This window comes from Clupea harengus, chromosome 10 (genome assembly GCF_900700415.2).
Source record: "Clupea harengus chromosome 10, Ch_v2.0.2, whole genome shotgun sequence".
Classification (NCBI taxonomy): domain Eukaryota; kingdom Metazoa; phylum Chordata; class Actinopteri; order Clupeiformes; family Clupeidae; genus Clupea; species Clupea harengus.
Genome location: NC_045161.1, coordinates 21,118,150 through 21,134,280, shown reverse-complemented (window position 1 = coordinate 21,134,280; position 16,131 = coordinate 21,118,150). Strand labels below are relative to the sequence as shown.

Sequence of the window (16,131 nt, the reverse complement as noted above, 5' to 3'; positions counted from 1 at the left end):
AGGTGCTGTTCCGCTCCATCATATGGAACTGAGGCAATGCTCCAACCCAGACCTGGATGTGTGTCCAGAAGAAAGCCCTTCTCCCTGTGCTGCTGTCAGGCAGGTGGGCAGCAGGCAGGCAGGTAGTCGTGCTGGCTGGGCCCCTACATGGCCAGCTGCAGGCCCCCGTCCACCACCAGCACCTGGCCCGTGATGTAGGGGGACTCCAGCAGGAAGAGCACCGCCTGGGCCACCTCCTCCGGCTCTCCGAAGCGCCCCAGGGGGATCCTCCTCTGCGCCCCTCTCCGTCTCCATCCTCCTGCAGCCCGGCGGTCATGTCTGTGCGGATGAACCCTGAGGAGATCAAGGGTCAAGGTTGAATGGTTTCACTTTCAGCTCCGGGGATGGAGGGGGGGGGCTTATGTAAATCTGAATTTAATTTCATCATTCTAGTTTAAGAAACATGGCATGTCATCTGTCTCCATATTGGGGAGTCTTCCTCCTGAGAAGAGACAGCTCCATGGAGGAGTGTGAGGGCCCGAGAGCAGCACAGGCCCTTCTAATAGAAATGCTTATTACTGACATCGGAGAGCAGGGGGAAAAGGACAAAGGAGGGGGCCAATCACAGGAGGGAGAAGAGGTACCTGGAGCGACGACATTGACACGGACATTCCTGGAGGCGACCTCTTTGGCCAGGGAGCGTGTGAACCCCTCCAGCCCGGCTTTACTGGCACTGTACGCACACTGCCCTGCGTTGCCTTTCAGACCCACCACAGAACCTGCCGGAACATTTTAAACAACGCTCAGACAACCTTTAACAGAACATATCATTACTACACAAAAGTTGGACAAGAATGGGAGAGGACTATGAGCAAAGATGAAACGCCTCGTTAACACTGTTGGTTGTGAGGGTTGAGAATGATAAACCTGAATGTAGTCTCATCACTTGTCCCAAAGGATTAGTTAGAAATCAGTGGAAGGTAAATAAGGATGCAACACATTAAACTTCAGTTACATTTAAGCCATATTACAAACATTACAAAAGTTTCTCAAAAAAAAAAAAAAAATGAATACCTGGATCTGAAAACCACACATTGAGTGTTCACAATTAAATCCAAAGCACGGTTGACAATATACACAACGATGACCATCATGTCATCAAAAAACACAAAGCTACAAAGAGCCAGACCCTGAACAATGAATGGAGCACAGAGGAAGAGGTTCTAGAAAGGCACCGTCACGTTGCATCACCTGCAATACACTAAGCCCACCTAGTGGCCATTCTCTGCAAGTACATGTGTTGTCCAAAAATATTCCTGAACTGTGCTTTGTCCTAATGTCTTTCCTGCTCGTGTGCTTTTCTCAATCATAATATCATCTTAAGACCCCACGTGCAGATTTAGGACCTACCGAAAAAAAGAAAAGGCCCTAGCATCTTTATTTACTTCTCTGGAATAAAGAGCGCATAAAACAGACTTCTCTGGAATAAAGAGCACATAAAACAGACTTCTCTGGAATAAAGAGCGCATAAAACAGACTTCTCTGGAATAAAGAGCACATAAAACAGACTTCTCTGGAATAAAGAGCGCATAAAACAGACTCTCAAAGGGCTACTGGGTCCATCTGCCTCCAGCAGTGTGTCTGTATAACATGTCGTCCCACAGGGAGCGGTCGGCCTACCCTGAACCTTTTCTTACATACATGAAATGTAACCATGGCTAACAGAGATCGCCAACTTTCACCATCAAAGACCGAATGCCATATCCTACTCCTTGTACATCTTCATAGTTGTATACATTCCAAAGGACATGCATAAATCCTGGTAAGCATACATGCTGAGGTTATATCTCACTGCTGAGGACCAATATATGAGACAGCGTATGTTCTACACGTCAGCACACAATTGACAACAGAAACTTGACAGTCACGGGTAAACGGTTCTATCGTTTGAGGAGACACAGAAGAAACTCCACTGACTGACAGGAGGTGTATATAGTTTCAGGAGACACAGAAGAAACTCCACTGACTGACAGGAGGTGTGTATAGTTTGAGAGACACAGAAGAAACTCCACTGACTGACAGGAGGTTAGTTTGAGGAGACACAGAATAAGCTCCACTGACTGGCAGGAGGTGTGTATCGTTTGAGGAGACACAGAAGAAACTCCACTGACTGGCAGGAGGTGTATATAGTTGTGGAGTGTGTTGCACCAGTGGTGAAATGTGAATGTTACTTATGTTGACGACGGCCCCGCCCTGGCCCAGCATGCTCCTCAGCGCCGCCCTGCAGGTGAGCATGGGGCCCAGCAGGTTAGTGTGAAGCAACGACACCATGTCATCTGGACGAGTCCTCAGCAACAGCCCATCCCTTCAACAAAAAACACACAACCACAGACATAAATATAGAGAGAGGTAGGAGTGTAGGATGAGAACACAGAGAGAGCCTTGGCGATATTCAGACACATATAATTTCATGCATATATTACATACATTTGTTTGATAGCTTTGGACTATGCTTTGCTTTCACACCTATTGATGCCTGCTGCATTGACCAGATATCCCACGTTGCCACAGGTTTTCTGGATGTCTTCAAATGTCTTCTGCACTTCCTGCTCCTTGGAGACGTCGCAGCTGAGAGCCTTGTGGTCTGCTGCAGGGAGTAATCACAAACCACACTGACATGGAGAATCACCTGAGACCAATTCAGCAAAGAGGGCCTGAGAGATATTTTGGCATGGTATGCAGCTCCTGGCACAAATTCTCCTTAGAGTACTTGATTCATCTAATCAAAGGCCTGAGTTGGTTGTGGTCTGTCTGTTAAATCAAATGTACTCGATTAGAGCTGGCACACAACCTTACCACACGACCAATTGTAACAGTGAAGATTTGGTTTCTTCCACTTGCATCCTTTTTGTGCTATTTAATCACACTGAGCATGTGCATAAGTCATGTTGTTGGGGAAATAGTGGCCTCTAGGGGTTAGGCATGTTGTACAGAGTGGCTCTCCTCAGAGTTCGGGGATATAGAGTCACGGTGAGTTGTGCATAAAGAGAGCTCCTACATTATTATTTTAGAATACAATGACTGAATGTATTAAATCCATACTGATTATAGAGAGGTGTTCCACATTATATCCTCATGTAAATAGTGTGTTTGGTTTAGGAATTATGCACCTCTGAATGTATATTTTAATCGATGTTCAAAATCACACGTGTGAATAGCTAATGTTTAATCTCCCTCTTAGATTAGCACACTGTAAGGTGTCCCATGCTGCTGTGCTAAGGAGTCCCGTGATATTGTTTGTGCCAGGTACATGTTTTGTGTTTTATTGTATATATTTCAATTAGATATATTACTTTGTAATTAAACTTGAATTAACGATGTATCAGAGTTCGGGGATATAGAGTCACGATTAGCACACTGTAAGGTGTCCCATGCTGCTGTGCTAAGGAGTCCCGTGATATTGTTTGTGCCAGGTGAATAAACTGGAGAACTTAACCCACGTCTCCCGGCTTTCTCTTGAAAAAACGACACAACGCAGACAAATTCAGAGGGGTTACACAATCACCAATCATTACTCAAATGGCCCAGCCCTGTTTAGGTCCATGGGTAGGTCACTCCTGTAATGCTACACCCTTCATATAACTATACTGTAATACCTCAACAGGAGTGTGATTTTCTGATGTATTTCTGAGCATGTAATTCATATTGCACTTGAACTGTGTAGTTTAAATTATAAGGGTTCAGCTGCATGATATATGCCCAGGGAGGTGTCTGTGTGGTGTTGGTTGGTGGGTACAGGTTGCTGTGGTTACCTCCAGGCAGTGCTGCAGCTGTGGCCTGAGCTGCCTCCTGATTCCTGGATATCACCACAACCCTGTGCCCCCTCTGAGCCAACAGCATGGCCACCGCACGGCCAATGCCCCTGGAGCCGCCGAACACCACACTCAGTCTGGACATGGCTGCTACGGAGTGAGGTAACGTTAGCGAAGTAGCCAAAGACTTACTTAGTGATGTGGCCATGCACCAAACATTCTATCACTTTTGAAATAACTGAGAACAGTTTCAACAAACATATACTAGCTAGCTTTAGTGTTAACGTATCCGAACTACAGAACAAACGTGGTAAAAGACGTTCAAGGCAGTACATGACTTTGGGTTCAGACTAAAGTGGAACTATACTGGTACTAAAGAAAACTTGTGAGGTTATGGTCAGAGTAAACTACCATAAGCTATGATAGTTAGCTGACAAACAGGAATACAAAATATAAAATTCAGTGGCATTTTGTGGGTTGTAACAACTATACGCCAATATGTAAATATGCTAGCGATAGTTATCTAGGTCCGTAATATTAGCCTCGACCAGCTCGTTCTCAAACCCAAAGCGTGTAATAAGTATCATGGTTAACACGCAGGTAGAAATAAACAACAGATTTGTAGGTGACGTTACCTGCAGAAGTTGTAATCAAAATGTCATCCTAATGTCCTTAAATAGTGACCTCTTAAAAGTTGACAGACATTCACCTCAGATGCAAACCAATGGGCGCCGCCATATTTCATCTTTGACCCACTGGCGTTTCTCTCGTCGTTACAGCAGGTGGCGCCACGACATCACATTTAGAAATCGTTTGTTGTGACTCTCACAGCCTGATTGAACTATGATCATAGACCATAACGTTTTTTCTAAAAAAAAAAAAAAATCTGATGGATCATTCTAAGTTTTGTTCATCAGGATACTGTAAAACACCTTCTTTGTCGGATGAATCCCAGCCCATACACAATAACATAACAGGCTACTAGCAGTAGTGCTCCTGAACTATTGTATGGGTCTGCTCATAAATGTCAACTCTGTCATTATCTATTCAGTCTCCTGAAACCAGTAAAGTGTGAGCCATCCTGTAGGATGTCAGTGACCAGAAAGAACTCACCACTCACCTCCTCAATGTAGAGCACTTCTCCTCTTCTCATTTCCTATTCTTGTTCCAAAGAAAAGAAAAGAAAAACGACAGTAACGCCGGGTTTGATTGGAATGACCATGACAAGATAATGACAGAATTGTCACTTGTACACGAACCATCCTTTTAAGGATGTATGTGGTGGTGGCGTGATTACGTTTAGGTATCATCTTCTGTCCTAGCTGTAGGCCTCTGGCTTCAAAGGGACAAAAGTTACAGCACAGACAAGAGTGGTGTAGCAGCTAGGATGCTTTTATTCCAGCACAATAGCTTGGCCCCAACAAATAGCTCTTCGCCGGAGGACTGCTGTGTGCAGCAGTGCATATCTGGGCTAATGCCACAAACCGGAGAAAAGGCATAATAACTGAGATGAGGCCTACACAACAACAACAAAAAAAGGCAGTCAATTGAACGGCGTGATAACGAGCACCTCTTTCAGAGAAGGGCAGCAGGCAAGATCAAAGGGCCCCATAGAAATCAGTCGTGAACAGGTCCTTGAATAGCTTATTTCGGGAACACCACGTTGAGGAGTTTTTTTTTGAGGAGAACTTCAGTCAGGCAGTTCACGAGTCACGATTTTTCACATAGCCGAGCCAAGCCTACTCAATAGGAGGCGGTCACGATGGGGCGAGCTTGTGTGTGTGTGTGTGTGTGAGAGAGAGGCGGTAGAGGGCATCATTCTGACCAGATGTCAAATTCGATTTTGGGATTGAACAAGTACAGCGGCTGTTGGAAGGCAGTGCACACAATTATAACTAAGTGAAGTTAAGAGTTGGGGCATGGTGTCCTGCGTGTGTAGGTGTGTTTCATTGGGAGGGATGTGGAGCAGACCTATTTTTTTATTTTTCTCTCCTTTGTGCGTCCATGACATTTAAACTTGTGTGAAATGCAGTATCATCAGCTTGTACCTCACTGTGTTATTATATAGTGACATGCATATATATTACATATTATAGCCTACATTTTGCTTAGGCTAGGTGTGTTTTTCCACTCCCACACACACATAGCCACCAACCTCATATACCACCACTGCTTTCTCTAACACACGTACACACAGCTCGGAATACATGCCACTACGTGCATTTGAGAGTACTGTACATAGTCACTGTGAAATACTTTTTATACATAGGCCTACGTTCTCTTCCATCTCATACTCTTCCATACCTACATTTTCTGTAGACCCATTTTGAGGCTGGACATGTTAATGTTACTGTATACTCTTGAGCTACCTGATAGTGTGAGGTACTCTTGAGCTGCCAAATAGTGTGAGGTACCTCTTGAGCTGCCAAATAGTGTGAGGTACTTTTGAGCTGCCAAATAGTGAGAGATACCTCTTGAGCTCCAAATAGTGAGAGATACTCTTGAGCTGCCAAATAGTGAGAAATACCTCTTGAGCTGCCAAATAGTGAGAGATACCTCTTGAGCTGCCAAATAGTGTGAGGTACTCTTGAGCTGCCAAATAGTGTGAGGTATTGGATGAACCGTAGGCCTGAGGTATAGAATGAGTGGAGAGAGGTGAAGAAAAGGAACTTGCAGGGTGAAGAAGTATCAGTATCAATAGAACATGCTCCTTGGTTAGCGTGTGTGTGGGCAGACATAATCTAGCCATGAAAGCTTGAAGCCCTGTAAAGTGTGTCAGTATCCATTTGCAGGTTTAAGGTAGTGGCGGAGGTGTTCCGATCGAGGGGACAGTGGAAACAGGCACTAGACAGACTGTTGAGTGGAGTGGAGAAACACTTGCCCATTTTATTCAGCTCTGCTTAGTGACTGCTCTGGCTTTGTGTGTGTCTCAGAACAAGTTAGTGCTTCATTGTAATCCTTGAATGTCTTCTTTTGTTCATAACTGAAGAGGAGTCTTCCCAAGACTGGATTATAACTCACATCTCAAACAGGCATCAGTTTCAGAACTTTTAGGACAGGTAGACACTACATGTTACTATGATATACATGATAGAAAGAAAAAAAAAGTTTGTCTGTGTGGTTATCATTAGGGTGCTTTAATAGCTAAAAGAGGTACCTGAAAGCCATTGGCGAAAGACCATAGCTGCCCAATTTGTAATGTAAAAGCACAGCGCTGTCAATATTTTTGCTGACAAATTGTAGCAAAAAGAGTAGGGAAAGTGCACATTCAGGTTGTCCCGAAGAAAAAGAAAAATGTTTGCTAGGAGTTATTCTTTTTTTTGCAGCATATATCACTATATTGTGCTTCTTCAAAACTTGCAGAGAGAGAGCGAGAGCGAGTCCTGGCATCCTCTCCTGGGCCGAGCTGTTGAGTTAATGTCTCCAGACAAGCAGACTCAAGCAGAATGATGAGCTAAAGGCCCAAGGTCTTTTCTCTCTCTTCTGTTCTCCCTTTTCTCCGTCGCACCCTCTCGCTCAGACGCAGCTATTTTTAAAAGCACATAAAACCCACCTTATTCCAGTTAAATATTTACATGAGGTCCAGGAGAACAGTTGAACAAAGGGGCCGAGAAACAGAGCTGACTGCAGTCTTCCTATGAAAGAAAAGGGAATGTGAAAGACACGTAAAACCATTGGCCTTTTAATTATTGTTACGGTTGAAATCATTACAAAATGTGCTTTTCCTTCCATTGTTACAGAAAGAGTGTACACAAAAAGAAATGGTCAAATACCATGTGGATGCCAGTAATCACCATTTACAAACAAACAATAGACCACCTATTTTTAGACGATTAAAAGTAATTAAGAGAAGAAAAAAAAATCAAGTATGTCATCTTGGCAAACGAAGAACTGGTCAGATAGTGCCACCTCCTGTTGCCAACCAGGCTTGGCATTACAGTAAATGAATTGAAGTTCACGAGAAAAAAAGAGCCACCAAAAGTTACTTGTTGACCTGCTGATGTAAAAAAAAATATGGACTTCCAGCTAAAGCGATCAGAATCACTGATACTGATAAGTTGTCATTTTCCTTATAGATTGGCCCTTTGTGTGTGTCTTTGTGTGTGGTTGCAAGTACCTGTTGTCAGTGTAAGGCATGTTATATTTGACTCAAATACATGTACAGATGGGTGTAAATAGTTGAACAGTCAAGAAAATGGCGTATGTAAACGTATGAGTGATTCCATAGAGAGCTTAAACATGAAGACAGAAAGCAGTGTGCTGAGTGAGACGCAGCAGGTAAGACATCAACTGAATAATGGTGAATGCCAAGATGACAGTACAAGGAAGGTCAACTCTATGCCAGCACTTGAGTTAACAGTCCGTCTAAACAGTGTTTCATACCACCATTTACAGCTCCGGCCACCCCCTGCCACAACATCAACTAGACAATAACAACAAAAAAACAGCAGCACGAAGCCTCCAACATATTTCCCTCTCAATCTCTCACACAGACACACAGTCTAAGTCAACTAATCACAATTTTAAAGAACATTTTCATAACTTTCCCCCTTGAAAAATTGCGCCATTATATTGAAATAACAAACTTGGGGACTTTCAGCCATTCTAGTCAGTGAAATTATTATTATCTCTTGTGAATTCAACTCTGCCACTCTGTATTTGAGCTGAACCTGTCAAGAATCACCTCTGAAGGACCTTAGGTATAGTCAGGATTTATGTGCCACTGGTGTCAAATGAGCCTCAGTAATGTTCGAGGGGGGCTCAAGGAGCGACTGTGCAGTTTCAAATTTTGTGGAAGTGGCGCCGCACTTCCCAAATGACCCGGCCGCCAGAAGCACTGATGGAATGCAGAGATTCCTCAGGTTAAATGGCCTGTGAGGTCCAGTGAGTGTCCTCTGTGATAAGGGCCTCACAGAAGAGGAGTTGTGAAGAGTGGGGATGGAGACTGAGGTGGAAGGGCCTCGTTTCAGGGCATCAGTCCTGCACGACTAGGTTTGATGGCGGCAGTAATCCACCTTGCCCGTAATTCCGCATTTGATGACTGAAGGTGAGCCGGGGACGTGACGCAATGTGCAATCAGGGCACTTTTTCCAAATCAACAGCTCCGTTTGGAATTCGGCCGGCCGGCGAGGGAGAAATTGAAATGCCATTGACTGCGGTATGCTTCGGTGACTGAGGGGAAAAGGAGGGAGAAGAGAAGGCGGCGGATGACACGGCTATCATTTAGGTGAATGAAACCATGATGCACCGGGGACCCGAGGCTCTTCAATTCCATTAAAATCAAACACATACAACTTGTGCTTCACAAAGACAAAAAAAAACAAAAAAAAAACAGAAGTCAACAAAAATCAATGCAACAGGAGAAAAGCAAAGCACCCAAAGCCATCTATGGAACAAAACACATACATCATATTCAAGTCTACGGGACGCTTCATTACACACACCCACACACACACCACATATACACAGAAACATCCAACACATTGACCCTAAGAGGAGGAAGCAGATGAAACCCTTGATACTGAAATGGTGCGAAATTGACTGATGATGGCACAGAGCCGGTGAGACGGGCAGAGAGCCGGTGAGACGGGGAGAGAGTCGGTGAGACGGGCAGAGAGTCGGTGAGACGGGCAGAGAGCCTTGCGCCTGATCCGTGTGGCACAGGCGCTGCTGTGTGCGGCGGGGCCTCTGGCCACGGGACGCTCACTGGTGGTTTCCAAGGCGCTGGCTGCTGGGGTGCTTTTGAGCGCTCCAGCCCGTTCTGGACATGTCTGAGGTTAGACCAGCTGTTTTGAGATCACTGGCAAGATGACGGAGTTATGAGGTTCAGGGTATACTGTGCCTGCACATAGACAGACAGACAATCTCTCTCTCTCTTTCACTCTCACACACACACACACACACAAATATACACATATAAAAGTGGGTGACAGACCCGCTCACTCTCCCAGATTGTGGTGTGTGATTGTGTCAGTCGCTCAGCTCTGTAGCGTGAGTTGAAGAGCCATTTCAGATAAGGTTACTCAAAAAAGGGAGCAGCTACAATTTTCAAAAGGAAAAAAAAATCAAAATCACAGAAGTAGGGTACTAGTAACCTTTGATTTAAAAGACCTACGGAGTGTATTTCCCAGTCATTTCCACAAACAACACCCCCCCCCCCCCCCATTACATCCAAATCACTTCAACAGAACATCTACAGCAGTAACAGTTGTTTCAAATATTTCCTCATCTTTATGGTCTTTATGGTCAGCAATTTTGAATCATGCAGTGTCTCTCATGCAATCCCTCTGCTGATCCTGTCCCTACAAGCAGCACTTGAACATCCTTGTACCCCGACCCGACCTGGAAGTGTGTTCTGACGCTAAGGCTCTCTGGTGTGGTCTATGACACACATTTATATCATACCCCCTTCATGTTGTTCATTTAAGTCAATGAAAGACTGTTGTTGTCTGTGACTTCTTCCTGTTCTTGTATTCGGCTTTTAATTCCTAGGACGTCCTTCAACATATCAAAATCACAAAGGCAACCAAAACATCCACACATGAAACCTTATATGCTGTGCTTGCCGGGGGCGGGGGGGCATTGACGACATTGAGAGGCTTGCTAGGACCTTTCAGCCACTTATTGTGCAAAGAGAGACTGATTGGATGAGCAATTATCCAATCAGTGTGCCAAGAGCTGCAGGCAGCCAATCGCAGGTCCACATTAAATGGTACTTCCGTGTTAAAGCGAGCATTTAAATAACCCAGGCATCCATACCAGCCAGCCAACCTTCCGTGCTACCCCAACCAAACCACACAATAAAAAATAAGTTAAATTCATATTTCCAGACATGAACAGTTCATAATTTTTTTTGTTCTGTAACTCATATTTACCTTTGTTTGCTTATATACAATAAAGTGAGACAGTACAAGGCACACATTAAAGACCTTTGAAATGTTACTGATCGTTAAATAAAGCGAAAAGGGACGTCTAGCCCTACCACATGACTAACTATAGTGCTCATCACCAGCATATGCTAGCCGGTGCTAATGCTAATTCCTCTGCTTGCTACTCGTATGTGTCTATGGTCTGTCCTTAAGAATCCATTGCCATTTCTCCATTGTGCTGTTGAGGCCTGTTCACAGCCCGCTTAGAAATGGCCACAATTCAACTGTGGCCCAGTCCAGGAGTTTTTCTTTCCTTGTGAGGTGGTTTAAGGTAGCTGGATTAAGACTACAGCAGAATGCGTAGCATATATATATCCAGATGAACCCCTTGCGTGGTCGACTCAGTTTAAGTGAATCCCACTCCGGGCCCGGAGGTCTCGGGGCTGGTCGTGTCGCAGACGCATCAGATGATGTCCACGAAGCTGCCGGGGAAGAGGCCGGTGCGGCCGTTCCGTTGGAGCGTGCCCTTGAACCAGCCGTCCTCGCGCTTCCGGTGGACGAACACAATGTCTCCCTCCTTCAGCTCCAGCTCCGCCTCACTCTGGGGCGGGTAGGACACCACCACCCGGTACCTGACGGAGGAAACATCCGGTTACATCACCATTATGTATACGCTACACATTATTACCAACAAACTAGTTTAGAATGTAAATGATCAATGGTGTCCATGCTACTGGCTTTGGGCATGTAAGATGTAAACAATTCACATGCGTCATTCCCCTTCAGTCAATGCATGACAAATTATAAAAGAGACAGCATAGATTGTCATGAGAAGATCAATTCATGAACCTAATAAATAAATTCAACATTTATTATCAAACAAATCCCACAGGCGTGAGAATTTCATCCTTTTACATGAGGGCTTATGAGCTCCACTCTGCAGCTCCAGTCAACATGAACACTGAAGTACCCAGTGGGAAAGCTCAGCACATTTGGGGCTCGACAAGGTGACAGCGGCAATGTCGTACCTCTCGCAGACGATTGGCCGAGAGTCATGCAGCGCGTGCAGTGATGAGCAGGGTTGGCGCGGGGGAGGGGCGATGGGCACGGGGCCCTCGTGGGAGGCGCTCTTGCGGTGGGAGGAGTCAAGGGCCCCGAAGGCTGATGGAGAGGGATCCAATTCGGCCTGCGGCAGACGCACAGCGACCGCCATTGGCTCCAGCTGTGCAGGCGGCCATGTCGGATCCGGCAGCGCCCAGGGCCATCTCCATGGCAACGCTTTGCTCCGCCTCCAGCGTTGGGGAGGAAGGAGGAGAGGGGCGGAGCTTCTTCTTATTGGATAGCAGCTTAAGGAGACCTTTCTTCTCTCTCTGTGTGTTAAAAAGATCAAATACAGAGTAATTTATGTTGAGTGTTAAAAAGATCAAATACAGAGTCATTTATGTAATTTATGTTGGGCACTTTAGTTTGAAGCTGTGGACACACATGTAACACTATTTTTGGCCACACTAAAAATATTAACTAGCTTTAATGCTATCAGTTTCAGATATCAAATTTAAGTATGTTAGCTGGCTTAGGTCTCGGTCTATCTGGGTGTGTGTGTGTGCGCACGCAGATACGTCTCCACCCTGCCTCTCACAGCTCGTCTCACCCTCTAACTCAATTTCTGGCTCCTCTGCCCTGACAGAGAGACCTCTGTGTGTGAATTAGGCCCTGAGGATTAGCATGTGAGGACCGAGGACACTGTATTATCACCCTGTTAAAAAGAATCCAAAAAAATAACTCCAACACCCTCGCTTTGACTTGCCCAAAGGGAATAAAAGATAGCACTTCAACAAATCAACAGGTTTTAGCCTACAAGGGATATCTATTACCCACATATGTCCCTGATGTTATGGCAGAGCCTGAAATGATAGCCCAGATAGGAACCTGATGATCCGTTCCAGAGTTCGTCTCTATCTGGGGCTCCAGCTGGGCTTCATAGTGTTCCCCCTCACCCAGTAAGGAAAAATTATGAGCCGAGTCTTAAAAAAAAAAAAAAAAAAACATATGCGAAGGCCAACACACACACTGTAGTGTCCTCAAGGTGCGGTTACACACAGAGGTTTCCTCACTGTGCCTGTCCTTAAGCTGCTTTAGAATATTCTGCTTCATGTAGCGAAGCGTAGCGGCAGACTAACACACTGCACTCAACAAAAGGCTAGCAAACCAGCTGAATCTTAATTAAAAAGAGACTCTTTCCGCTCAGCAGGTTTTTAGGAAGCGACAGATGCAGCAGATGAGTGGAGCAGGGGAGCGAGGGAGGGAGGGAGGGATGAAGGAGAGCGAGGGAGGGAGGGAGGAACGAGGAGAGCAAGCAAGCACTCCATCATCTCCCCAGAGACTCACACACACTCCTACTCACAGGGAGAAAAAACCCTAAAACCCTTATGGTTCCAATCTGAAACTTCACATAAAAAAATAACTTTTGCCCATCTTGCATACAATTATCATAAGCAACTGCCTGCACAGCGGAGCCAGTGAAAGTATTGTTTTTAGGGGCACTTAACTGGTTGGAACTCATTGCCTTCTAACTGTAGACTCTGTAAGTGAAAGTACTGAAACGCACAAAACAGGGCTGTTCAGCCCCATTTATCCGACCTCTTGATGATGTCTAACAGATGTGGGCTTAAGAAGGGATTTATATCTCATTTCCAAGTGTTGTGAGGCGGCGCTGGAGGTGCTAGCACCCTTCACCCACCTTCCCGTCCTTGTCCATGCGGCAGGCGAGGGCCTGGTTGGCAGCGGCGGCCGAAGGCATGGCAGCGCCCAGGGACACGGCGCTCCCGGGGGCCAGGGGCACGGCCAGCACGGTCACGGCCCGCAGGGCGTCGGCATCCAGGGAGGCGGCACTGACGTTGGGCGGGGTGAGCGAGGCGGCGGCACAGCCCAGGGACACGGCGGTGCGGGAGCAGGAGGGGGGGGCACCGCCCACCGCGGCTGGTAAGGGCTGAGGGCACACGGCCAGGTGGGGCAGGAAGGCCACGGCTTGCTGGGGCAGGATGGGCGTCACTGACGCCGTGGGCCGGTCCTGGTTGTGGCAGGCAGCTGGGGGAGGAAACACACAGAGGGTAATTACACCAGACGCCTCCAGTGGACAGAGAGGGTAATTACACCAGACGCCTCCAGAGGGACCATCAGCTTAACACGTGTGCAGAAGTGCACTTGTATACGCTCACCAGTGGCAAACTCACAAGGTAATATGATAAAAACCAAGAAATACACTTGAACCTTTAACGTTGTTGTAATCCATTACAAAACATGTGGTGAAATCTGCCAAGCACAAACTTAAGATATAGTATTTATAAACAATATTTGTGCTATGTTGGGCTGAGCTTGGACATGTATAGGAAACCCAAGTCACTGATACACATAGGTCTTCAGTATTTAATGTGCGAAATAAAACATGCTACAGCATTATGAAAGGGATTACCAGAAGCCAAACTTCCAGAACAACAATCAATCGTAAAACGCCATTCCTGCACAACTGCTTGTTGTGATCTTTTATGGCCCTCTTACATATGCGGGGACTACAGCACAAGGCATTACATAACAGAATTACTGAACACTGCTGATTTCCATTAACAGCCATGTGCGTCTCAATCAATGGAAAACTGCACAGCGCTTTTCAGAGCCCCAGGAAAGGACAGGACAGGATAGAGTAGACTAATTTCTCTCAGTGTTTGACACATAGTTGACAGAATGCATGCATATGAAAACCACACACTGACTGCAGTGCACCTGCATGGGCAGATATTCTTAACTGTGTGTGTGTGTGAGAGTAGAGAGAGCGAGAGTGTGTGTGTGTGTGTGTGTGTGTGTGTGTGTGCGCGCGCGCTTACCTGTCCTGACTGCGTTGCGTGCCTGATTGACGGTCATCTGGGAGGTGACGTGCATCAGGACTTTGGCCGTCCCTGGGGGCATGTGGGCGGTGGTGACCACCGCAGCGGGCAGGGGGCTGGGTGGGGCTGCCCCTGGGCAGGTGGTGAGGACCTTGGGGTGTTCCACACACCCCAAGGGGGCAGTTGAAGGGCTGACGATGGTGACCCCCCTCCCTGCCTGGGTGCACAGCGTCAGGGGCACTTTGGGTTGACTGCCCCCTGAAACAGTCCTGCAAGGGGAGGAGGAAGCAGAGGGAGAACACTTAACACACATCCCCCAAAACAGGAACATTCCCTGGCACATGTAGCAGCTCTTATTCTAGCAGGAATGACCACAGAGTGTGGAGGAAAAGCTAAATCTCTTCCATGTGAGAGCATGTGTGCAGGTATGTGAGTGTGTGTGTGTGTGTAAGCATGTGTGTGTGTGTGTAAGCATGTGAGTGTGTGTGTGTGTGTTTAAGCGTGTGTGTGTGTGTGTATGTAGGCATGAGTGTGTGTGTAAGCATGTGTGTGTAAGCGTGTGTATGTGAGTGTGTAAGAATGTGTGTGTGTGTTTGTAGGCATGAGTGAGTGTGTGTAAGCATGTGTGTGTGTGTGTGTGTAGGCATGAGTGAGTGCATGTACATGTGTCAGTACGAGCGATCTGCTGACTGCTTATGTAATTTGCTCAGCGGAGGCACCTTGATCTGGTGCGTGTGACTTGCTCGCAGCGAGTGAGCGGGTGTGACAGCCTGCGTGTAATGTGTTGACGTGTTTGACGGCCTGAGTAGGCCTGAGACAGACTTGCTGATACTGCTCGTGCATTTGGCAGGGAGCCTGCTAATACATGCGTAAATGGCCCCGTCACTTTGCCCTTTCTGGTGTGTGTGTGTGTGTGTGTGTGTGTGTGTGTGTCTCACATGCTGTGACCTTGACCTGACGCACATGAGTGATGTTGATGTAATGTGTCAGAGATGGTGTCTAATGAACTGCTTTGATGGGGGCTGTCAATCATCTTTTTATGCGTGAGTGTTTTTCCATCAGCGTGTTGCATCAGAGCACGCAGGCAATCATTAGCACATGAGAACATGACATTAGCACATGAGAACATGACATTAGCATACGAGAACATGACATTAGCATACGAGAACATGACATTAGCATACGAGAACATGACATTAGAACATGACATTAGCACACGAGAACATGACATTAGCACATGAGAACATGACATTAGCATACGAGAACATGACATTAGCACACGAGAACATGACATTAGCACACGAGAACATGACTGAGAATAAGGCAGGAGCAAAAAGAGAGTGAGAGTGTCTGTGTGAAAGAGAATGAGAAACATCTAAAAGACAAAAGAGGGGAGGGAAAGGATATGAGAGAGAAAGAAAATGCGTATGAGATGAGAAACATCTATAAAAACAAGACGGAGACAAAGAATGCACGAGAGAACGGGCGAGAGAGTGCGGATGAGGACATGACAAAAATCTGAAAAGAGAAGGGAGTGCCACAAGAGATACACTGCAAGAGATGAATACTGTGGGTGCAGACAAACAGGAG

General features: G+C 46.2%; 2 protein-coding genes across 2 annotated transcripts in view; both read right to left on the bottom strand.

Annotated features, from left to right (window-relative positions):
• Window positions 1-4,583, bottom strand: cbr4 (carbonyl reductase 4). The gene is given in 7 exon segments (XM_012821675.3): window positions 1-290; window positions 293-333; window positions 624-758; window positions 2,211-2,344; window positions 2,506-2,626; window positions 3,792-3,941; window positions 4,427-4,583. Coding segments are annotated over 6 exon segments (723 nt in total). The 5' UTR covers window positions 3,937-3,941; window positions 4,427-4,583; the 3' UTR covers window positions 1-143.
• Window positions 4,584-9,946: 5,363 nt separating this feature from the next.
• Window positions 9,947-16,131, bottom strand: part of sh3rf1 (SH3 domain containing ring finger 1) — a 51,024-nt gene continuing 44,839 nt past the window's right edge. The window contains 5 exon segments of the mRNA XM_031574364.2: window positions 9,947-11,292; window positions 11,689-11,850; window positions 11,852-12,030; window positions 13,401-13,747; window positions 14,542-14,810. Coding sequence (XP_031430224.1) covers window positions 11,124-11,292; window positions 11,689-11,850; window positions 11,852-12,030; window positions 13,401-13,747; window positions 14,542-14,810 — 1,126 coding nt within the window. The 3' untranslated portion in view covers window positions 9,947-11,123.